Here is a 24,455-nt window from a genome sequence, read left to right on the forward strand (position 1 = left end):
CAGCCCTTTGACCCACCAGGTCATTGCGTCATTACTCACCGTGCTAAGAGATTCCCCCAGGAGAGTAATTCTGTCTGCAGCCTGTGGCTTGGATGTTTTATTCTACCATGATGCTCCATGCTTCAATCTTTTTGTTTTTCAAGATCAATCAAGTTAGTAATAACATACCTGGGTATGTGTACATGTACCGTCAGCTAAAATGACCTTTTTAAAAAGTGATTTTGTTTGATTCATTCCAGAATCGGATGCAAACAACTCTACAGTGAACTGTCAAACAACTCAACTGACCTCCTAAGAGTTTATTTATTTTCTTTGGTGGTCTTTCCATTAGAGAGTCAATACAACAACTGAACTTCATCCATCACAGAAAGGAATTGGTACTGGAATTAGAAGGGAAAAAAATCACCCAACATTATTTTGAATATGGTTGTCATGATCATAAGACAAATTGGGTATGATATAATGTCTTGATGTCAAACCACACAGAAAAGCTATGACATAGGTTATTGGCAGTGTAGGCAGTTGGTTAAACAAAGGCTCATTTGTAAGTGATGGCATTGTAAGTAAATAATATATATATTTAAATAATTGCTCAAAAACATTCATTTAGATTTATTTCCAATACAATGTTAATATTCACTAGATACAAGCTGAACTCAGTGCCCCAACTGAGAAAAACATTTGAACACTGGACTCTGTAACAGGATTGTTAGTAATAAAAAGTGAAATGTTTCTCGGCCATCAGTATGCGTGTGAATAAGTGTTTGTCCTTTAGTGTTTTCAGTGAAGGTTAAGCCCATTAACTGACCATACTATATCTGACACGATTACATCGCCCACAACCCCACCACCTCCCATGGAGACTAATAGCTTGCCTTGAACCTAAGTGTTATTGCAGCTCAGTAAAACCCTGTGATGCTAATTACCCAGCCAAAGTGAATGGTTTCCAATGGAGTTTTACAGCTACTGCTACCAGAACCTATGTTTTATTAGTGACTCTAAGGGTAATGTGTAATTCTACCAGTAAAGGTCTGTGTTAGGTGATATCATTTTACACTCCATCACATAGATTTAATCTACCAGTGATAGTTGCAGTGGTTTTAAAAGCAGTTACAGGATGTGCCAAGATTTGTGGAAGGGATACGTGTCTGAAAGTGTTTTGGGTGTGAGTGTGTGAGCTTTGTATGTATTTTATTATGCCTGCAAAAAGTAAGAAACTTTGTTTTTTGTCAAACCCCTCCTTTTAAAAATATTCTCCTATTGCCTCGATATGACAGTTTTCCCAACAACTGTCAAATAGAGGAAACCAATTCTTCTTCCAACTATCTTGTCATCCATATTCCATCCACACATTGACTCATTTCTCCCCCTCCCTTTCATCTTCTCTACCTTATGAACTTCCTCTCCTCTCCCTTCCCTCCATCCATCTCTAACACGCTTCCACATGCCACCTCCACCGTGCCAATTAACACTAGTGCACGGTCACATTGCGCTGCCCTTTGACCCCCTCCCTGCCTGTCGAAGCACACAGGACCCGAGGCCTGCTGCTTTAGTATTAGTTTGTCACAGGGCCCTGTCGCGCAGTTCTGTGATAGATGGGCCCTGGTGAGCAGCTCTGACCCGCCGTGCTGCAGCACTCACTTGGCTGGTGTGAGGAAGCATTGATTATGATGCTACTCGTGACAGGGGTGAATCAGGGCCGATCTAATGGTGGCAGGGGGGAGACAAAAGAGCCCAAAGGTTATGGATGAGCTGCTGTTAGTTAATGTGATGAGATTTGATTTGTGCTCTTTCGATCATGGCATCTTGCAAGATTATTTCCATCCAGCATGATTTACAAGCATGTAGTGGGCATACATTGTAACAGTGGATCACCTCATATATGCAGTACAATACAATACAGATGTGAAGGTGTGAAATTACTTGTTAATACAGTAATATACTTGTATACATGCATGTAAAATACTGGATAATTACCCGTAATACCCTATAAGACCTCTAAAGGTTATTTAAAGGAACAATTTAAGAAGACCGGATAAGCGGTAGACGATGGATGGATGGATGGATTTAAGAAGGGAAAATGACTTTGATTATACTGCTCATAACATGTTAAACTTGTCACAAGGGGACCCATGTAGAGCTGTTAGGGGAACACGAGCCATAAAGGCAGAGAACCACTGGAGCAAATTTTTGCACTTTGCATGACTGATGAATACTTTAGTCTGCTGGTTTTATTTTATAATGTATAAGGCAAAAATAAAGCTAGAATTTCTACCCGTCCACCCCGACTTGGTCCCTTTGCAGACTTTGTTGCTCTATAAAAACCTCATCCTTTGCTCCTGTCGTAAATACTACAGCTGCTAGAGGGCTTTGTCACTCGAATGTTAACATGTGTCATGCTGTCGTTCCTCTTGTGAAGTCTCTTTTAATGTTCTGTAGTGTTTATTATATTGTGTTTTGTTTCTCCATTGTGCCTTGAAAGTATATATTGTCTCTTCAAACCCGTGAGCAGGAAAGTACATGTCTTTTATAACAGTGGTTCCCATATTTAGCCACACGCAGTATAAGTACATACTCACACATGCGGTTGCCCTAAGCCTGCCGCATGCTGCAGGCAGGAGTTATTTTTATTTCAGTCCTTGGAATGCTTTAAAAGCGAAAGAGAGAACACTTAAAACAAAAAGGCAGGTGTGAAAGAAAATAAAGTGTATGCGAGCAAATCAGTGAGAGAACAGGAGGCGGGCGGAGGGGGGCCTGACGCAGCAAAATCCACCTGTTTTCATCCCTTTTCCATCCTCCTCTCCTGTTCTCCTCCCCTCCTGTCCTACTCCTCCTCTCCTCCGCCCTCACTCCCAGCTCAAACTGCGGCAGTCGGCTAATTAAAAAACATGGCTGTTCTTAATTATTCAGCGGCAGGCTAATTGATATTCACAGAGGCGTTCACCTCGCCTAAACGATCCGTTTAATCTGACCACCATGGTCTCACTCTCAACCGCCTGTCACCCTAAGCCATTGTGCTACTGTACTTAATAAGAGACCAGGGGGAGATGGGTACAGGAGGGGGGTGGTGTAAAAGTTTGCTGCTGAGGTAATATAGTTTTCAGAGCTACAGATAGACCCTGCTGCCTGCGCGCTGTGGGAGGCTATTGTTTTAGAGTGTTTGTATTTTTACTGGCCTTCTTTTTCTATATGTCACGGGCTGCTACACAGGAAAATTAGACAGAGTAAATTAGAATTAGTAAATTAGCGAAAAGGAATTACATCGCCCTCTGGACGTTTTGAAATTGCTCAGAAAATCAGGAAAACTGTGTTCCTCACGAGGGTGATTGACAGTCCTTTCTGACTTTAACTAAGAAATTATTGTCTTGATTTCAAAGCTGGAAAGTTGTAAGAACTTCAGGTGCCCCATTTTTTCCATGTTTCTTTCACCGAACTTTAATCTTCCCTCTGTACTTTGTTATCATGTTCTCTCTTTAACTTTAGAAAGTTAAAAAGATGCACTTGTCCTATCTAGCAGCCAACTCTCCATTCTTGACGCTTCCATTGATAAATCACCTTTTTATTGTCCTCTCCTTCTCTTTGTCTCTTATCTCTCTGTTCTTTCCACTCAAGTTTTGTTCAATTTTCTTGTTTAATTCTGCCCTTCTCTACCTCTTCCACCCCCAACACTTACGCCAGCTCTCCTCCTCCACCCGTGACCGCCTCTTCATTAGGGGAACAAAAGGTGTATGGGCAGTGGTGAAGTCTGTCCCATTGTTTGGCCTTTAGTATGATTAGATTATCTTTAAAGTCTTCTGAATGGGGTTAATCAGTCGGAAGTAATCCTGACATAGCGTGTGTGTGTGTGTCTGGGCCTGTGTGTGTGTGTGTGTGTGTGTGTGTGTGTCGTCAAAAAGGAGGGACAACCTGCTTACGTGGAAATTGAACACATGCACGGATGCGTGTATGCATAGACTTACGCATAGAAGCACAAAAGTGAGCGAAAAAAGAAATTCCCTGGGCACAAATGTCACAACCTCTCCTCTTTTAATGACCCTTTTAGTCTCGCCTTCAGCACACATTTATCTCTCCACCCGCTCTCTGTGGGTACAGCTGCTCCGGCTGGTGTGTGTGTGTGTGTGTGTGTGTGTGTGTGTGTGTGTGCGTTTCAGATCTGTGTCTGAGCCGTTGTTTGTGTCTCGGCGTCTGTGTGCATCTTTTGTCTCGCTCTAAATTCTTAAGTCGCCACCTATCAGCGTAACATTGAGTTTGGACACACTTGTGACAGTACACAACCCCCTGCCAATCCATTCTCTGTATTTCCCATCATCCTTCTCCTCTTCCTCTTGAATTGAGCTGTTGGTGGGAGACCTCGACCAACGCAACCCTGTCTCTCAAAGCTTTGCCCTCTGTTGTAGGAGTCCCAATGGCATGCTTGGATGCGATATCACATCTTAAGGTCACGATCGTGCCACTCTTGGTGTACTCGCAGCATACTTTTTAAGAGTGTACTTCAGGGTACAGTCACCCAGAACTATTATTTCAGTTTGAGTTCAACTTGATTCTATCAAGTGCAGGCAGCTTTTAGGTTTTGGAGCACACTGGCTACACACTTCAGATGTGTAAGGAGACACAGCGGTTTTCTGACCGCAACAATCGAGGCTGGTTAATGTCCAGGTTGTGCTGAGGGCAGCAGAGACAGCAGCCACTTGGGCGTGTTGTTGCTGTACTGAGTGTTGTCAGGTATGTGATAAAGTGGTGCAGTGGAGTGTTATTTTCTCTCAGATGACGTAATGTCACTGTGTGTGCGTGTGCAGGTGTTCGCCTGCGTTTGTAGCTTTCCGTCTTGCGTGTTGTGTGTAGTGTGTAAGCGTGGAGCATCGCCTTGACTTTGAAACTTCCCCCACTCATCTCGTGTGAGGACAGCCCCTCGGTGACACTCCTCATCACAATGCATAGAGCCCGCAGCTCTACCTGCAGTGCACCGAGTCGCCAAACACAGATGGTTATCAGTGTAGTAGAGATTGGATGGGGTAATGCAATTTTTTTTCTCTCAATACGTCGTATTTTCTTCATACTCTCTCTGTCGCCTTCAACATACCACGGTGCTTAAAGCAAAGGATTCAAAACTGCCCTGCGTGGCTGCTTTCCATAGTTTGAATCTATGTAACTGATTGTGTGTGCATACAAAAATAGTTTGTGGCCATATACCACACATGTATCCTCTGTGTATGCACTGGTGTGTGTGTGTGTGTGTGCGTGTGTGTGTGTACGCCAGTGCAAGAGGAGATAGAGAAGATGAAGTGTGAGTATTCAAGCAGAATAGTGTGGCAGTCAGTCAACCCTGAATACTAAACCTTTCCAAATGTCACTTTGAAGAAGTTCATGGATGAATCAGTGCCTCTTTTCACTCTTTCTCTTCTTCCCCCTCTTGTTTTCTATCAATGCTTCCCTTCTTCAGGAGATTGGACGGAAGGTAAGTCTAGAAGTCTTTACCTTCTCCTAGACTCTACACTTCTCTCACACTGTTTCTGCATAATAGAGTCAAGGGTTTGTTTTCTCCCACCTGGTATTTCAGCTGCTCAGTATGTTAATGTTCCCTTTTCACAGCTTTCTTACTCCAGATGCTTTGTGGAATTATAGATAAGATATGTTCTGGTCTTATTAACAGAAAGGAGCAGTAATACAAAAATTATTTTGGTGGGGTCCCGACGTTCACTGTGACTTTTTCAATAACGGCTTGTTTAAAAGTGTTCCGCTTCTTCTTTTCAAACCCTCTTTTTTTTTTCTTGTCGCAATTCCACCAGTCTATAAATCCTGTCGTATCATTGTTATTATCCATAGCAATGTATATGCATTACCCATAGGTCTTGACAAGTAAATGATGAGCGGCATTTCCACAATTCGAAATATGTCTGTGAAGAAAGTTAAACTTCTCTCCTGATTAGTCAAATTTCAATTTCCATGTAGATTTGAGTCACAGGCCATCGTCCCCTGTGTGAAGGGTCTGCTTTTTCCTCTCTTGGAGCTGATACATCCAGTGAGCTGATACATCCAGGGCTTATCTGTTCTGTATATCACCCAGAGAGTCAGCCGTACGTTTAGTGAAGGTCACAGTAGAGGGGAGGACAGTGGAGATTGTTAGTGCTGGGTAGATATATACGCCAGACCATGGTGCTCGTTCGCACTGAGAACTGATGTTATCCTCTTGGCCTGATAGTGGTTTGGCTGAAGATTGAACACAAGAGGACAAAGAAGCACATACACTACGAGCCAAGGCAGCATCCGTCTCACACACACGGGTTTACTTTCTACATGTTAAGTTAAATGTGCACGTCTATACGTCTGAGTACATGCTGGCAGGTGCAGCGCACACATCATCAAACATCATATGAAATAAATGATTCACACGTTGTTTCACAGTCTAGTCTACATATGCCTGCAAACAGAAAGCCTGTGTTATAAGATGTTGCTTCTTAAAAAGCACTCATTATTGGCCTCTCTTGTGTATACTTGTGTATGAGTACATTTTGTGATCAGTTTGATGAAATTGGCAATGTTCCACTGAGCACATTTTTCTTCTCGTGTGTGTGTGTTTAGGCGAAGCAGCTGGGGGCCAGAGAAGCAGACTTAAAGAAGCAGGATGCTTTCTACAGAGAGCAGGTGGCCCGGCTGGAGGAAAGGGTAAGAAACTGTTTGCACCATACAAAAACCTGAGAAATGCCTTTAATATGGACTTAGGTTATATTGATGTGTCACCCGACTAACAAAACTAGGCTCTACTAGTTACTACAGAAGTATAGTGATGATATTTTAATCCTCTTACAATAATGGTTTATTTTCATAATGCCACTGTTAATAATCAGTAAAGATTTCATAACCCGTCACTGAGCCCAATTCTCAAAGATTCTCTAAATGCTGCATTATACAGCTACCAAGCAAGATACATGCATACATACAACATACATCATGGACTGCAGCTCTAGTTTTTGCCTGGGGGAAAGATTTCACAACGTACCTCTATTAATGTATAATGCACGCATCGACGCACAGCAGTGCACACAGAAACACACAGACCAGTGTACACGTAAGCACGTGCAAACAGATTAATGAACACAATTCGGCCGGCAATGCACAGTGGGCTTAGTCACCACTGGGCTCAGCCAAAGTCTCACATTTATTCTTTTTCTTCATCCCTCTGCCCTACTGTTTTTGTTATCATCCCTCAACTTAAACTCTGCATGCTTTCTCCAGTGTGGTCTGCACCACTCTCTCCATAATTGTCTCTCTGCTGCTCTTTTGCTCTCTGGCGCTCTTTTTTTCTTTTAATTTCAACCCTACATCCCTCCACCTGAAGGATAAAGGGTTACATCTCATTCATCTCTGTGTGTGTCCTCTTGTCCCTGAGAATGACACTACCCTGATAGTCCTTGTCAAACCAATGTCCTATGGAGGGGGACAAGGGTCAGCTGCCGTGCTAAGCCAACTTCAAATGGCAGCTCCATGCTGAGCCCAGAAAGAGATGCCTGCAAGGCGTGCAACAAGGGTCAAATGCCCTGTTAAAGTGAGTTAAAAAGGATGCCCTCGTGCTGCTCTCAAATCATAAGTGTATCTTAGGAAGGGTACAATGCCCAATTTAATGTGCCTGAAATGACTCCTTCATGCTGGGAAGGAGTTTGCTCCCCTTTGGAGAGTGCAAAAAGTCAAATGCTTTCTACAGTGGGAACATAAATGAACATTTCCCACCATTGTGAAGCCAGATGTTCACTGAGGAAGAGGGAGGCCCTCACATATTCTTGTTCTTAGAAGCTCACTTGAATTCAAGGATGGCAAAATATCACACACACAGCGGGCACATTGTCCGCAAAAGGACCTCAATGTCAAATGTTTTTTTTATCCAAAACGGGTCTGTACAGAACGGGCAGAATTTTTCTTAGACGTTTAAACAAGCAGCACAGTTATAATAAGTCATTGTTTCAGTTTCCAAGCTTGTTTAATATTTTTAGTGTGCATTTGTTAGTTACCATTAAACACAAGACATTTCTCTCTTTCGGTCAATAAAGCCAAATGCTCCTTCCGTCTCTAAGGATAAATTCTTAAGCCAAGTACTGAGTGGTAGTGGACTTCTGTCAGTAATTGGAAGTGCGTTGGTCTGTGCAATTCTGGTTGAGTAGCAGAGAGGAGAGGACGCCATTTGTTGACGTCAAGGGATTAGGTAATGAATCATTTGCAAAGAAAACAACTATACCTTTTTAAACAACTTTCGTTAGCAGGTTGATAGCTTTGCAACGAGCAGCCATAGAGCTGAGCTTCTCTTTAAACACCTCAGCTTGCCTTGTATTATTATTGTTATTGTTATTTTTGGACAGTGAAGCTCCACTGCATGGCTCTGTATAGGATCACATGTGTGTGCTAATGGTAGAAGTGATGAGTCCCAACTAACACATGCAATATCGACTTCAGGCACTGACCATCCATCAGTCATGTTGGCCACTGGTCAATATTCCTTAGATCAAAGTGTCACCTTCACACCTGAGAGAGAGAGAGAGAGAGAGAGAGAGAGAGAGAGAGAGAGAGAGAGAGAGAGAGAGAGAGAGAGAGAGAGAGAGAGAGAGAGAGAGAGAGAGAGAGAGAGAGAGAGAGAGAGAGAGAGAGAGAGAGAGAGAGAGAGAGAGAGAGAGAGGAGAGAGATAGAGAGAGAGAGAGAGAGAGAGAGACTCAAGGAAAAAAGAGGTACTAAAGATTCAACACAAGAAAAGACGAGAGAGAAGACAGGACAGCTCGAGACAGATTGGAATTAAAGAATTTCTACCCGAGAAGATATCACACTGAATTATGATAAAGTGACATTTGTGAGTGAGGATAAGAACAAGACAACGACTAAAGTAAAAGAAAGAGACAGAAGAGAGATCAAATGTCACTGAATGATAAAGAACAAGAGAGTAAAAGAAAAGGTTGAAAGAGCACTACAACCCATCACTGAACAGTAGAAGAAATTGAAGGTGAGTCGTGTGAGAAATAGGAAATGTTAGACGCAGGATGGGTCTGTGAAAATGAACAGTGGTGCACACTGCTTTATTTATTATCATACATAGGAATTCTATTATAAATGAATTATGCTTCCAAAGCACTTTGTCCTCAAACTTTAAACACAAAGCCCACTATTCATTCTTTTTTTGCTCAATTTATTAGGATTTATGGCCTATGGAGACAGAACACAACAGAAGTGTGTGCTTTGATGTGTGTGTGTGATAGAGTGTGATCCTGCGTGTAAGTGAGGATCAATGGTTGGCATATTGCATGTTGTCTTACTGTGCAGCAAGCGGCTTGGGACTCCATAGGGGGTGCAGTTTGTTTGGACTGTGTTAATAACGCTCCTTTTTCATGTTCTGGCCACAGTGCCCCATTTGGCACTCTCAGCCTCTCCTCACTCCCTGTTCTCTTCCCCCAACGCAGGCCCCACGGTATACGAATGTCGCCATTTTTGGCATGTTCCTGTGTACTCACTGTCACTAATGCTTGGTTAATAGCGTCCACTCCAGATGAATGAGCTCAATACATATAGACAGTACAGAGAGCAAATTCACTGGAGGATACATATACAGACTTCCAGGCGTTCAAATGTAAAAATGTGCTGCTTTTGTCCATTTAAATCAATACACCTTTAATATTTTCAGATTGCAGACTTTTAATATAAAATAAGACATTTTAAGACGTAATCTTGGACTCTTGGAAATTGGGCTGGCATGGCTGGTTTTATATATTTATATATAACAGCTTGTGAAATAAAACCCTCTAGCACGGTACTCTGAAGCGCCAACAAATAGTGGGAGAGTTGTAGTAAACTCTTATGAACAAACTTTCAAACTTGTGTAACTTCAAGTAATATAAAGAAAAACAAGAGGCCCCATTGTTGACCAGTTTCAATTGATGGTGTGTTGGTGGGCAGTGAACAAGGCTGTAGTGATTTCATTCTGAGTATACTGCTAGCTTAATATTATCTCCCGTCAAGTTCTTCACCCTCCCTCCATCCCTCCCTTTACCTCAGGGTTCCCGCAGCATCTTGCACACCAGCCCAAGAAGGCACCGAGAGAGAGAGAGAGAGAGAGAGAGAGAGAGAGAGAGAGAATAAGTCTGATATATATTACATGTCTGTTTCAATCCAACATGGCCATTCATCAGAGGGGCTTCCAGTGACAGGCCATCACCAGGCTTCCAGGCAGCTCAGCCTGCTGCCTTTGCTGATGCTGCTCATTGTGGCCAAAGCTACCAAATAGCCCCTGAAAACAATATCTATATATTTATTACATTTTCACTCAATACCTGCCCTGCTGTAAAACAATCTCATATTTAACAATCAACTTGCCCATGTGTTTTTTTTCTTTCTCTCAACCATGTCTGTTTCCAGCCCTCCCTCGTCGCCACATCTATCTCTCTATATATATCTCTCCTTTTTCAGTTTTATTTTTTTAGGATTGGTGTTTTTTCCCCCTCCATGCCTCAATTTCATTTCTTCTTCTTTTTTTTCAGAAGAGTTTTTTCTATCTTTATTTTCGCCTTGTATATCGATGAAATTGGATTTTTCTCTTCTCCCATGGAGGACAATCACTGCAGCAATTGCCATCTCATAGCAAAGTTCCACAGCACTGTGAAAGGAAGAAATACAGAGGAAAGAGCATTACAAAAACAGTAATATCTCTCCGTTTCTGACTTTGTATCTTCATCTCTTCCTCAGTCTTTCATTTCTCCATCCCTCTCAGTCTTTTGCTCTCTCTCTCTCTCTCTCTCTCTCTCTCTCTCTCTCTCTCTCTGGAGACTGGGGCCCAAAGTGTAAGTAGATTTTGCTCGTTGTGTGTTAAAAATTTTAACAATTAGAACTGGTGTTTCTTGCTTGTCTTGTTGCCGTATCGTAGCAGTAAAGACATTTTGGAATTTCTCTTTCACCGTGAAGCGATCAATGTAGTCTCCCTGGCTCTGCTGGTTGTATAACTGGAGACACAGTAATCCAGAGTGAAGACATGACAGTGTGCTGCAGTGTGCTTATTGTCTGAGACTGTTTGCTGTTATAGCCGCATGATGGGATTCACAGGGATTTAACGGGAAGTCTTTTCCAGGAATGATGATTTCACAACAACAGAGCGGTACATTCATTTATGTAAGGGGAAAAAAATACCAATGCAGTAATGCTCCACAGGCCAAAATAATAATGTAAAGACAGAACTTTTGAAGTGTCAGCTTATAGGGCTCAGTTTTGTGTTAACTATGTTAACAGAGATGTTAATTTACAGTAACCAATGGTAAGTTTATAGGCCATAGTTAAGTGTGGTATTGGTAAGAGTTCACATTTTTCTGTCCACACAATTGAAGATGAGGGTGGAACCCATTTGACAGTGGTATAAAGAACTAAACACTTTAAATATGAACCTCGGGAATAACTAACATTTGGGGAAATGTACTTGTATGCTTTCTTGCCGAAAGTTAGACGAGAAGATTGACACCACTCTGTCGTCTGTAATGTAAATGTGAAGCCACAGCCAGTTAGCTTAGCTTAACACAATGACTTGGAAACTGCTAGGCTAGCTTTTTCCAAAGGTAACTAGATGTGTGACGTTGTTTCCCCCTGGAAATAACTGAGCCTGGCGAAGATCCCGGCACATACCCCTTGTAAAACCACAATGTGTCGTTTTACGCCTTAGTTTTCCCCTCAAATTTGACCGGCTGACAGTTGTGTGTATTCTCCATCCAATGTAAGGACATTAGCTGTAAGCTAATTAGCAATGGACCAACCTTGTGTGTGTGTCTTGAGTTGTGCCGGCTTGGGCGATTTTTCCATTGACTTTGTATAATACCCACCACCTCTAAAATTCAACTTGCGTTCTGCCCGAACACATGGTTTGAGGTGATGGCAGATTTAGTTACCTTTTAGCTAAACACGTGTATAAAGGATAGGCACAATATTAGTTTTCATCAGCCTCTTTGCTCTCCTTAAGTCACACGGCAGAAGTCTTATTTTCTCTAGCTCTGCAGAACCGTAATGTTGGCCATCAGTGGGGTTTATCCCCATTCTGGCCCTCCTGCTCAGCGGCAGATAAGAGAAGGAAGCCATCAGTACAGGGAGTTATTTGTTTTATTCATTAAAAATTGGAGGCTTTTTCTCTAAATTGCGCTGGAGCCTGTGTTGGGGTGCAGCTTCTATCTTCTCCATATCGCTGCGGTGCATTAGCAGTAATGACTTAATTTGTCTGTGACACCCCCCCCCCCCCCCTCCCCCCACCGGCATTTTGTTTGGCTCCAGATGAGCTAAAAACCTGTGGATAGCAAATAAAGCAAATGGGATGAAAATAAACAGAAACACTAATTTAGCGGTAGCACGTGGGGTATACACAGAACAGATTCTTGGAGCTACAATTCTGTTCATCCATTGACAAAGAAAAACCTCTCTGTGAGACTTAAAACAAGGTCGTGTTGTGAAGCTCCTAAAAAGATATTTCCTTTGGTCCAGGGAGGAATGTTTTCAACAAACTGAGCGTAGTCTCTCCTCTCTGTGCTAACACAAAGGTCAGGGCTACTCTCTAAATCAGTTGGGGCAACAGCAGGAAATCATCATTTGACACCACTCAGTAATCACACAAATGACACTCTTCTCTGCTCTCTCTGGTGATGAGCAAGTGAGGGAAGGTTTTCATTTGTGTGTGTTTTATGTCATTGTTTTTATCTAGCCACCAGGATATGTGTAGTTTCTTTTGACATCTACACATGTACCCATGCTGTGTGCGTTGGTACCTTGTGTGTGTAGATGTCAGCATCACCGTGCATTGTTTGTGTGTGTGTGTGTGTACATGTAGTGTAAGTGGTCCTGCAATCATTGTCACACATGGCCTTTTGTCCTTCCAGGTGGATTAGTTTGCTGATTAGTGCCAGCTCTGCCATTTAGGCAGGTATTATTACCTTATACTTAGTATTCCAGACAGAGACCCAAATGCGGTTCTTTCCGACTCCCTTTCTCTTCCAATGGCTCAATCTCGACACCCAGGAGAAGTCTTATTCTTGCCTCTTTAGCAGCCCCAAAAAAATCTCTTTTTAGTCTTTTTATCTGTGAATAAGCTTCTCTTTTAAATCCTTTTCCTTAGCTCTTGACAGTTTCTTTGTCTACACTGAAAACCACTTGATTCAAGGCCAAGAGGGCACCGATACAACAGGAGCTTACAAGTTAACTCTTAAACTTTGGGCATACTTCTTTATCGGGTTTTACATACAAACTAACGTCTGCCTGAGGGACAACTGCAGAGGGTTGGTAAAGCATTCAGACCCCTTTATTTTTCCCACATTATGTTGTTTTACATATTTCATGAAGGATCTTTTGCTGTTTTTTAGTCACTTTCATCCCTGAACATGTTGGACATGGAGGACGGTTTCTTGGAGTTCATGACTTACTTTTTTACTCTAGGGACAAGGGATCCTACATAGGCATAAATCATTTCCAATCGATTCAATTTGACACACGAGGACTTAAAGGAAACTAAATGTATCAAATAAAAGCGTCATAGCAAAGGATCTGAATGTAATTTGTCATTTGTTTGAAATGAAGTTTGAAACTCTACATTGTGTGAAAAAGTAATGGTCTCTGACGCCATTGCAAACCCTCAGTGTCCATCCAAATGAAGAGGACTCAAATCTGTATCAGACCTTTTGTCAGCGTTGTCATGTCCCATCTTCTCTTAGCTCTACAACACATGACTATTGATCTTTTCAGCAGCGCAGTTCATTCCTATTGATCCTTTCTGAACTATGATGAATGTCTTCCCTGCTGGAAGGTTAAGTCAGAGCAGATGGGACCAAAAGGCTTACATTTGTCACATTTCTAATGTTTCTGTAATTTATTCAAGAGGATTTAAGTGTCTGGTTTCTAGTGGATGTAATATTGATGGGTTAACTGGTCAATGATTCTGCGTGCTGCTTACCGGACAAATTCTTGGCTAAGGGATTTACAACTCTCGGGTAATTGTTTCTCTAACCAAGTTTAAAAATTCCATTATCGACCCTGAAAGGTTTTTGGTTAAATCCACCCAGCACTACATCCCGCAGTACTGAATGTGTAGCTTAACATTAACCCAAAAGAAAATGGCACAGAACCTTTATTCTGTTTGATATGTGAAGAAGAAGTGGAGTACCTCACAGTAATGCATTGGTAGACATTGCCTGTTTTTCCCCTGGATCAGACCTCGTACAACTCTCAATCAAGCCATCCATCACACTTTACAACCTCTCACTATTTGATCATAAATGTACATAACAACCACTGAGAGCTGACAAACCAGATCTTCCTCAAGTGGTATAAATGGTGTAGGAGCTATGTTATATGGCCGTGTTTGAGGAGGTAATACAGGTTGAGGGGTTCAGCTATGGGTTCATTTACTATGGGTCACTGGAGACTTATGACTGTTGGTCTTTACGCTGTTGACTAGCAACCCTCTGACCTTACAGGATTGCTGCCTGTTATTACAGCAGTTGTATGTGGGAGGATAAGCACGAGTACACACATAAACACACAAATACCCATAATTCATACACTCGCACAGAGAGGCAAACATGTCGGGTGCGCGCACACACACACACACACACACACACACACAAACAAAATAGAATTGTAATTTTTTTTCTGCTGGGTTCATACCTTCAACCATATACTCCCCACTTCTAACCTATTTACAAAGCTAGCTTCCATTTAGTGGACAATCAGCCCAACTGGTAATAGACCTGGGCCCTGAATATCCCTCTCCATTAAGTTTTAATGGAGTTTGAGTGATTGTAGATGAGGCAGGGCTGCACTGTAGGCTGGACGATATCGGATCTGAACCGTCCCTTTTGCTGAAATGTTTCCTTTTGCCTAAATAGCTTCAACCTGAAAACAGGGACGATGGGAATAAATTGGATGGACTTTTTTTATATAAGAGATTACGATCACATTTTCATGCATTTATCTCACTCACTGGCTTTTCTCTCTGTCTCTCTGCAGAGTGCTCAGTTCTACAAGGTCACCACAGAGAACTACCATAACGCTGCCGACCAAGTGAATACCAAGTTCAAGTAAGTCAATCCAAAGTGGATCAAAGGCTTGAAAAAAAACTATTGTCATGCATGGTAGGTATTTATTTCATTATCTTGGGTAGGCTTCATGTGTAATATCTAAAATGATGCATTCATTGATTATAAAGTCCATGTGGACCAGTGATTACACTATTGAATTATGCCAGCCACTAACCTATGTCTTTCAATCAGGATCACATTAGCACGGCCCATTAGCTGATGTTGATGATGTGGTCCACTGATAAGCCTGATAGCGTGTTGATAATAGCTGACGGGGCGTTTCTTGTGCTCTTTTAATTTTTCGGTGATAGAAGAGTAGCATTTAATCTGTAAAGAATTCAACTAGACCTGGGTCAAACAGGATTATCAAATAATTGAATTGAATAGATGTGTCTTGATGTGTTTCCCACATTAAGACACAAAGTATAAGATAACCTCTGTGCTCCAGAAAAGAAATCTACATTGGTTCTCAAAAAGTTTTGAACACTTTGCTGCTCTACAAACTACTAATCACTTCTAATCCAAGAAACATTAAAAACATATTGGGCATCTACTTTGATCCACAGTGCATTACAGCACCATGAGGGATTGTCTCTGATAATGCTACGCTCACTATGCTCAGAAGTACTTGTTACAGCCACACCTTGCAGTGAAAAGAATGGCTACTTCATTGAAGTTATTAACAGAATGTAGCACATATTAGGCAGATATATGTAACTTAAGAAGATGCAGAATCCCTCCCCATCCGTGTTCCATCTGTCTTCTTAATAGGAGGCCATTAGGCTCCATAGTAATGTAGGAAAAGTGGATGAGGAGCCTGCAGGAGGTGGGGCAAGAATGGGCCCTGGCTCTCGGCTCTCCTCCAGGGAGGCTAGGCTAATTGTGTTAGCTTGTCATTAGCCAGCGCTAACACTGGGATCATTGTCTCCCTCCGAAATGCTGGAAACTGATTAGCCTAGCCCACCGGGGCTTTAGCGCTAGACTCGTGGAAGCCAGAGCTGAGACTTCCCAAATCACATTAAAGAAAAAAAAACCCACACTGGAATAACATTAGTGCCGAATGACAGTGCTAACTGCCAGCGAATGTCGGGCTAACGTGCGGGTTGTCATGTGACACAGGCCTTTGCAGTGATTGGCTGATTGGATTACAAAAGGTGCATTAGCAGGGTTGTGACTGGATTACAATTGTGAAAAGGTAAAGGAGGGGGGAAGTATCTGTGCGTGTATGCGTGTGTGTGCTAATGAAATGGCGGGAAGGTCTGGTGTTACAAGACAGGAGCAGGGAGGCATTGAGGGGATCAGAGCCAAGGGTTAATTGGATTTAACAGGGCGTGTTTGACCCATCTTTGTTTACGTGTGCGAGTTCATGTGTGATGGTGTATGTTTGTATGCACTCATCTATTGTCAACATAATGTGTATGCCTTTCCTCAAAGATCTCTCCCTCTATCTCTCTCACTCTTATGCCAGATACCTTACAGAGATAAGATGCTATCTGTGGCCTCTGTTAAATAATAACAGAAAATATATTTTTTTGTCTCACACAGGCTTTTGATTTCCTCAAAGTTGAAAATATCCCCAGAGATAAAAAAAAAGAAAAGCCTTATCCATACATGATAGAATTACCATTTGATATGTTAATGTCAGGATGTTATAAAGTGCGGGAGATGACATCTTTCTTATGAGAATGTCTTAATTTCCCTACTCTAGTTCATGTCAGTGCGTCTGTAAAGAGAGTGATAGTACTCCAGAGATTGATTAGTTTTAGGGCTGATATTAGGCTACGGTTTAGTATAGTGCAGAAGATGTGTTGGACCAGAAGGGGATGCCTGTCAAGGGTTATGTATATGCGCTTTTACAAGTTTTAATTAGGGCTGGGTGGTTTGTGTTAACCATATGATGTCAGATCAGTCGGGGATTCCTAAGAACCGAACTGCTACTTTGTGACAATCATATCAGGTACACCAGGTCCAAAGAGTGGACGAAATATGGGAGGAATGTATTTGCAGCACCTGCCCTTAAACTTTGGGTTGATTGGATCGTGACAAGACATTCTTGTTAGCAAAGAAAACTTGTGTGTGTGTGTGTGTGTGTGTGTGTGTGTGTGTGTGTGTGTGTGTGTGTGTGTGTGTGTGTGTGTGTGTGTGTGTGTGTGTGTGTGTGTGTGTGTGTGTGTGTGTGTGTGTGTGTGACGTGTGCAGTACAGCTGTTCTCCTGCAGTATTCCTGCCAGAGCTTTCTGAGAATGATGGCGCTCTCCCAACCGGAACGCAACTGCATCACTGTGACCTCATTACACACACACACGCAAACACACATTTATATGTGTTTTTCAAACTATCTCACAGTTAGCTTTCTAAGCCAGAACAATACTAATGCGAGGACAAAAAGAAAAGCATCTAATTTCTACATGATTCTTCAAAAACTTAGTGCCATTACAAACTAAACATTTTCATGTTTTTCCACTCAAATTATGGCCACATGAAGAATATCGTCCAAAATGACTACGAACAAATGCTGTAAAACTATAAAAAGGCTAACCATGGATCATAAACTGAACTCCCGGAGACCTAGACAAAAGACATTTGGTGCACAGCTCTTCCACATATACGTAAACATACACACCATGTAACGGATAATGTAATCACACAGTATGTTAGACACGCATACACATAAGACCAAAGCTTTTATTCGCTTTCCCCGTGACACTGACTGCAGATAAGACTTCCCAACTGTTCCCTGTGGAAAGGAGGCTATCTCTCCCTGCACCTGATTTATATCCTGCCACCTTCACCACTAGTTGTATTTCCAAGTCTGATGCATTATCACACTGTCCAACACTGAATGTGTGACCTTTACTGCACCACATGTATGTAAGAGTGCACATGTGTGTGTGAGGATGAATGCATTACAGTGGACTCACTATATGCATGTGGGTATCCACTTCGTAGTGTGTGCGTGCATGCGTATGCAGTGTCTCGACGGGTTGCAGTGACCCAATGGGGCTTTAGTTTGAAATGCAAGCTGACAGGGATGGAGCAAAAAATGATGGATGTGAGATTATGCGTAAAGATGGAATGGGGAATGAAAGAGAAGTGGTGAAGTCCTAAACCTCCTGTCAGTGTTAACCTTTGGTGGGGCTTTGGGATTCTTTGTTGAAGCTGGTCCCTCTGTTGGTCCAGGGTCCCTGCAGAGTTGAGATGAGGCCGGGACATCTTATAATGGTGAATGACTGGTTCTGACGAGGCTGTGTAATACTGAGGGATTGAGACCGGCATCTCTTAGTTCTCAATCTCCCTTCTTAGGTCACAAAAACTTGGATTTCTCTCAGCGTTCAGCCTTGATGGTGACATTTATGATAAGATCATAAAAGGCAGTGTGTTTTCACACTTTTGTGTTTGTGACTGAGAGTGCATGTGTGTGTCAAAGCCAAACATTTTTCCGTTCCCCCCCCCCACTATACAATCGGCCGTAGATAAAAAGAAATCTCATTTTATTCTGTCACTTCGCTGTCACTCCTCTCCTCCCTCAGGCTACACACTCACTCCCTTTGTCTGTTGTTTATTTTTTAGCTCTTTTGAATAAATCTTTTTTTTAATTTAATCCAGTTGACAATAACAGCAGCCGCAGTCCTCGCTTCATCTCTCCGCACACGCACGCAAAGGTGGAATGAGGAGGCGTGGAGCAAAACTTGTTGTAAATGGCTCGTTGTTTGTTTTTTTTTCATACGTTTCCTCGGTCAAGAGACCACACCTGTCTGTCTCCTCCTCCATACCACGTGGGAGAAAGTAGATCTCACTCAGCCCTCGTTAAGCCCCTTATGACCATAAACATTTAGCAATAAGCTACTTATCTTATCGTATCTACATTAATACATTGCACAATATCACCAGCAACCTTAGTAATGATGTTGCTGCTTGTAAAGTTTACAGTGCAGCATCTTTTTAAAACAAGTTATTGTCCAATTAATTCTGATACTTTGGTTTATAGTAATCAAGCACTATGGTCACATTTATTATTATTATACCGCCAGCCACGGCTAATCTTGCATACTAATGAGCCCATCAGCCTCATATTTTTTGTGAACATTTATGACTGTATGCTCAATGACCTCTCATGGTTGCAGTGATTCACAATTTAAAAATCTACATTTTATTGTGAGTTTTAAACCGTCATTGACTGCTGACTCTCCTCTTACCTGACCACTAGGGGCCGCAATGATGATGATTTTTGGGATTCGAAAATGTTCCTGTCCAGGTTTTCACGCCTCGGTTAGTCCCGTAGTATTTCAGATCTTTCCATCAACACTTATGCATATGATCGTGGCTCTACTGAGTTTCACTTTTCTACTTGCCAATAGTGTCGCTTAAGTTAAGACCACATTTCCCTAATTTTGTACAAACCATTGCTTGTCACGAAGGTTGTGGAAAAACCAAAAATCTTGTGCAACCTAATGCAATCCAACACAAAGCCCTGTAACAAAGCATTGCAGGACTGTTGCGTTGTGCATTTGTTTTATCTTTCACATTACTGAAGAGGATAAATGCGCTGCAGAAGAAACAGCCGGTTTCCTGCAGAATCCACCCTGCTGCTATAAAATGTAAATAAAGTGCAGAGCCATTCCATTTTCTTGGCAGTGCTCCTGTTTGTTTAAGGTAATAATACTGATGTCCCCAAAATTAATGAAGTAATGATTTATTGATGTTTAATTGCAGCAAGCCGCACTTTTAATTATTAAAAATGACAGGAGTTCATTCGAGTTATTGCAAAGTACTTCAGTTGTCGCGGTGGAGGGGTTTTTCTCTGGTGTAGTCGTCGGCGAAGGCAGGAAAGACCGAGCAGCGCTTTGACCCCTCTGTCAGGTGAGGGTGAACTATAATTTCGTAGCTAGGCAACCCCGGGTGCAAGGACAAGATGGTGGTCAGCGGAGGAGACAGAAGTCAATAACTGCCTTTAAAAGCTCTTCTTTGGGCCTTAAGAGCTTCACTGTGCCGGCTGTGGAAAGCACACACAAGTCTAGGCACCTGCGTGGGCGCACACACAGACACTCAATGCACATACACACCTTTTTAGTGGCTGATTTAGTGACTTTGCTGCATTGGAGATGGTTGGTAAACCCACTCACAGTGGCATGAGTGATGGAACAGAAACCAAATGACATGTAGCATTTCTTCATATGCTGAAAAAGTGCACCGCATATTTACCAATCACAAAGCACTGCCACTCTCCGTTTTGGGTGAGCGTTGTAACTTCAAGGTGTCTCTCACAAATAAGGATCCCTGAATCGGTGAACATCTTTCAGCTGCATGGTTCAACATGTGTTTGTGAATGATCAGAAACATGTTCGTCCTCTTCTAGTTGAGGCCAAAGATCAGTCCCTTTTGTACGAGAGTGTTTAAAGAGGGGTCAGAAAGGACATACGCTGCCTTTCTTTTTCCTCTCACCCACTCATCCTTCTTTGTCTCCTTCATGGCTCACTTATGAACAGTGTTTTCTGTCTTAATTTAAATCTCTCTCGCTCACTCCCTCTTTGTTATCGTCTGCTTTTGCTTCCCTCGCTCACTCATACGATCTCTCTGCCTCCATTCTTCAGCAGTCTTTCATCCCTCTCGCTTTTCTTGAATCTCTCTCTTCCTCTCTCTCTCTCTCTCTCTCTCTCTCTCTCTCTCTCTCTCATTCAATCTCTTATCCATGCTGATGGATTTCACTGCGGGGGGTCACTCAGGTCTGCTTTTAAAAAGCAGCATGAGCGAAATGTGTGTCATTTTTCTCCTTAACTGGATCATTTGTATTTATTAACCCCCCCTCGGTACTGACGCCTGCCTTGACTAGAGAGAGCATGAGGGCTTTTTAAGGGGTAACCGGCGCCCACCCCTTAACCCTATTAACCCCTAAGTGGACCCAAATGATGATAAATAGAGAATGTGGTGATTGGGAACTCAATCTGGTGGCAGAGTAGGGTAATCCATACTGTCCATGGAGCTACAGTATGTGTTTTGTGTGTGTGGGCGAAAGAAGGAGTTTGTGGGAGATAAGTACCGGCAACATGTGTGGAATATGACCATAACATGGCTTCTACATGTTTTTGGCAAGTGTTTTTTTAATCATAATAGAACAACAAGTCCATTAGTAAAGGCATCTAATAGCACACCAAAAAAATGATCAAAGACTGCCACCAGCATTTGTTACTTGACAAATATCTGGTCGGACGGGTAATCTTGTTAACTTCTTCTACGATCAATTTTGATCAAGTTTCCAGTTTTAGAAACTTTGTTTTACTTTGGAAAAGTTTGAGCTTGGTATAATCTATTTAACATTTGACTTGACCATCAAACTGCTTCTTTATTAAATAAAAAAGTGAAGTTATGGTATCAAAAAAGCTTTTTTTTGGGGGGGGGGTATTGGTACCAAACCTTATAGTATTGTTTCAGCACTAGTGCTCGTAAGTTTTAATGTAGACAAACACACATTCTCTCACTTTTATTTATCTTAATTTAATGTATTTAGCTGCTTGTAGCCATTGCATATTTATTATTGCTCCTCCACTGTTACACTGCTACAGTATGTTAGTTGTTGCGCTCCTGCGGTTGAACTGAAACGTTTCACAACAATCCTCTGGAGCCAATAAAGGATTCTTTCTGCAGGGGACAGTTACTATCCAGGGACAAAGCATGTGTGTCACTTTGGGGAACACCTGTGTGTATCCGTGCGTCTTTGTCTTTGTTCTGAGTTATACCGCAGCTCAAATTATGACAGATTGAACGTACATGTTTCCAGATGTGTCTCGCACTTTTTTCAACTATCGAAGCATGTTGGACCCTTAACGGAGATCTATGAATGCCATTTTGCACTAGCTCTACATTGTTACAGCAGATGGTAGTCATGGTCAATATATGTTAGTTTGAAAAATGTACTGACGCTTTTTCCTAGCTCAGTTTATTGGCATAACACGTGCATAATGTATGAAAATCCCAACATCGATCTCAATACAGTACGTCTCCCAGCTTGCAGTCAATATGTTCTTTGAAGAATGTAGTCGTAGCCATAAACCTATCGGAAAATATGGAAATGTGCTGACGGGTGCAGCGGGGGGGGGGCTCGAAAGAAGGGATTGTATTAAATGATACAGGGACACCTTGAGGAGGGAGACAGACAGTGAGAGGGAGTGAGCAGGTAATCTGTTCTGCCTTATTACATGTTAAATGGGACACATTCACCCTCTCATATCATTTCTGCCCCTCCTCTCAACCTCGTTTTCTCTTCTCTCCTAGAGGACAACTTTACAAAGGGAAGTGGGCAAAGAGCTTCGGGAGTGTTTTGTGGAGGGTCTTCGTATGCTTCTCCTTCATCTCTCTTCTCCTCTTCCTTTCTGTCCTCTGTCTCCCAAACGCACATTGTCCCTCCCTGTCTCAGTGTCTTAATGGAGTGCCCCCCATGTCCCCCTCCTCTCTGTCCTTTTGGTCTCTCTTTTTCGCCCTTCCTTCACTTTGTGATTTATAATGCAGGGAAACTGAAGTAGATATCTAAACCAACCTTACGCTGCCATTTCATTCCTATCAGTGGATCAAAGCAATAGGGATTTTCTTTGGTGGGGGTGGGGTGCATAAGTTGTTGTTATAGAGACCTTTACTGCTACTGATGGCACGAGGCGAGACCCCTATATGACTGTTTGGATTGACTGTCTCTGGGGTACAGGGGTGCGGCACACACACAGACACATATAGTGCACATAATAGCCAGTTGTTTCTGGCTAGATGTCTCTATTTGTTTCAGTGTCTCCTACCACATGCAGTTTTATTAAATAGCCCGTGAAGCTCTGGGGGATAAGGAAAGGAATAAAGGAGAGAGGAATAAAGGGAAGATGGAGATGGTAAAAAAAAAAAGGGAGAGGGTGTGGGGGGCATTTATTGGCAATGGCTGCATCTATAAACCTGTAGAATAATCTATATGAGAGCAGCAGTGTCGCCAAGAGGGCTTATATCCCCATGCTGAATCTAAGGGGTCAGGAAATGAGAAGGAAATACTGCTGCAATAGAATTCAGCTTTTCAGACCTTTCTCTGTTAAATTATGTAGTTTCGCATCCTCAAGCCTCCAAATGTGATTCAAAGTCTGATGGAAAATGTATGGGCATACATCCTTTTGTTAAGGAGACATTGCTTCATAAAAAGAGTCGGAAGCAAAAGAGAGTTTGGGAACCACCGGCCAATACAAAGAGTCCTCTCCTACCAATAACAGACCCACATACAGCACGGCTTGTTAACCAAAGGTCAGACCAAACCAGGGCTGGAAAAAATATAAAAATGCCTCTGGCCTTTTTTTTAATACATTTTTTATAATTTGAATATAGCTAAAACAAAATAGTTTTACTGCTCAGGTTACATGGGAACTGGATGATTTAGGTTTTTCACTTTATTTATGAAAGAATCTAAGCACTGCTTGTACTCAAATTTATCTTGCTCTGACTTCAACATGAAACACCTAATGCTGATAGCGTTTCTTTGATGCTATTAGACATAGCTACAAAGGGATTGCTATTAAATACAAGGATTTAAAATCCCCCCCAAGCTTGCCTAAAAATGAGTACTAAACCTGAGTGTCTTACCATGACTAGGCTGAAAGAATTTGGTGATTGCCCGAGGCCAATAACTAAATTGGTACATTTCATAAATTAAAGAGGTAAAAAAGGGGAATATTCTAGTGGTTATGGTTTACAGCATATTCATGATATGACATGTCTACCGCTTTTTTGCATCTGCTCACCCTGCTGCATCGCACTACAGCAGTCATACTATAGTTAATGACAAGAGGGCACCTCATGTAAAACTGAGGAGGGAGGGAGGGCTGTAGTCTTCCCCCACCAGCTCCGTGTTTGTGGTTGGCTGCAGGAACTTAATGTTAATCTTAAGGATAGATGATAGAGGATGCAGCGGGCCGCAACACAGAGTGTGTGTGACAGTGTTATTGTCTCCATGATAAACTCAACCACTGTCCCTGCCCCTTCCCCACAGAGACAACCAGAGCGCAAGCAAAAATAGAAGTACCACTGTCTAGTTCCTCATCACGAAATGCTCTTTATACCCCCCCTCTCATCCTCTTTCTCTCCCTCCCTTCCTCTGTGCTCCCTTCTCTCTCTCTCTCAGAGGCCATTACTGATGATAAACACTGTGGTTTGTATCAGCAGGATGCACCTGGTATTAACGCGAACGCTTAAGAAAGTAATTAGTGGGTGCATGTGGCTCCTCTCGTCCCTGTAGATGCCCATAGGCGGTGTAATAAATGAGCGCCAGGATCCATAGGAATAGGATGGCAGCGATTTCTGCTAGCACTGCTGTCATCGTTCAATACCCTGACGCAGAGCAATGGTCTTGTCATGCCTCCTAGCAAATGACTG

At 42.3% G+C, this 24,455-nt stretch overlaps 1 protein-coding gene across 8 annotated transcripts in view; it reads left to right on the forward strand.

Moving 5' to 3' along the window:
* chchd3a (coiled-coil-helix-coiled-coil-helix domain containing 3a) overlaps positions 1-24,455 on the forward strand; it is a 59,165-nt gene that overhangs the window by 28,695 nt on the left and 6,015 nt on the right. For 6 of the 8 annotated variants that reach the window (XM_029461700.1, XM_029461702.1, XM_029461706.1 and 3 more), the window contains 3 exons: positions 5,441-5,455; positions 6,580-6,663; positions 14,996-15,066. In XM_029461700.1, coding sequence (XP_029317560.1) covers positions 5,441-5,455; positions 6,580-6,663; positions 14,996-15,066 — 170 coding nt within the window. The remainder of the gene's footprint in view (positions 1-5,440; positions 5,456-6,579; positions 6,664-14,995; positions 15,067-24,455) is intronic. The other 2 variants (XM_029461701.1, XM_029461704.1) reach the window with 1 other exon arrangement.

The sequence above is a fragment of the Cottoperca gobio genome, chromosome 23, assembly GCF_900634415.1.
Source record: "Cottoperca gobio chromosome 23, fCotGob3.1, whole genome shotgun sequence".
Taxonomy (NCBI): domain Eukaryota; kingdom Metazoa; phylum Chordata; class Actinopteri; order Perciformes; family Bovichtidae; genus Cottoperca; species Cottoperca gobio.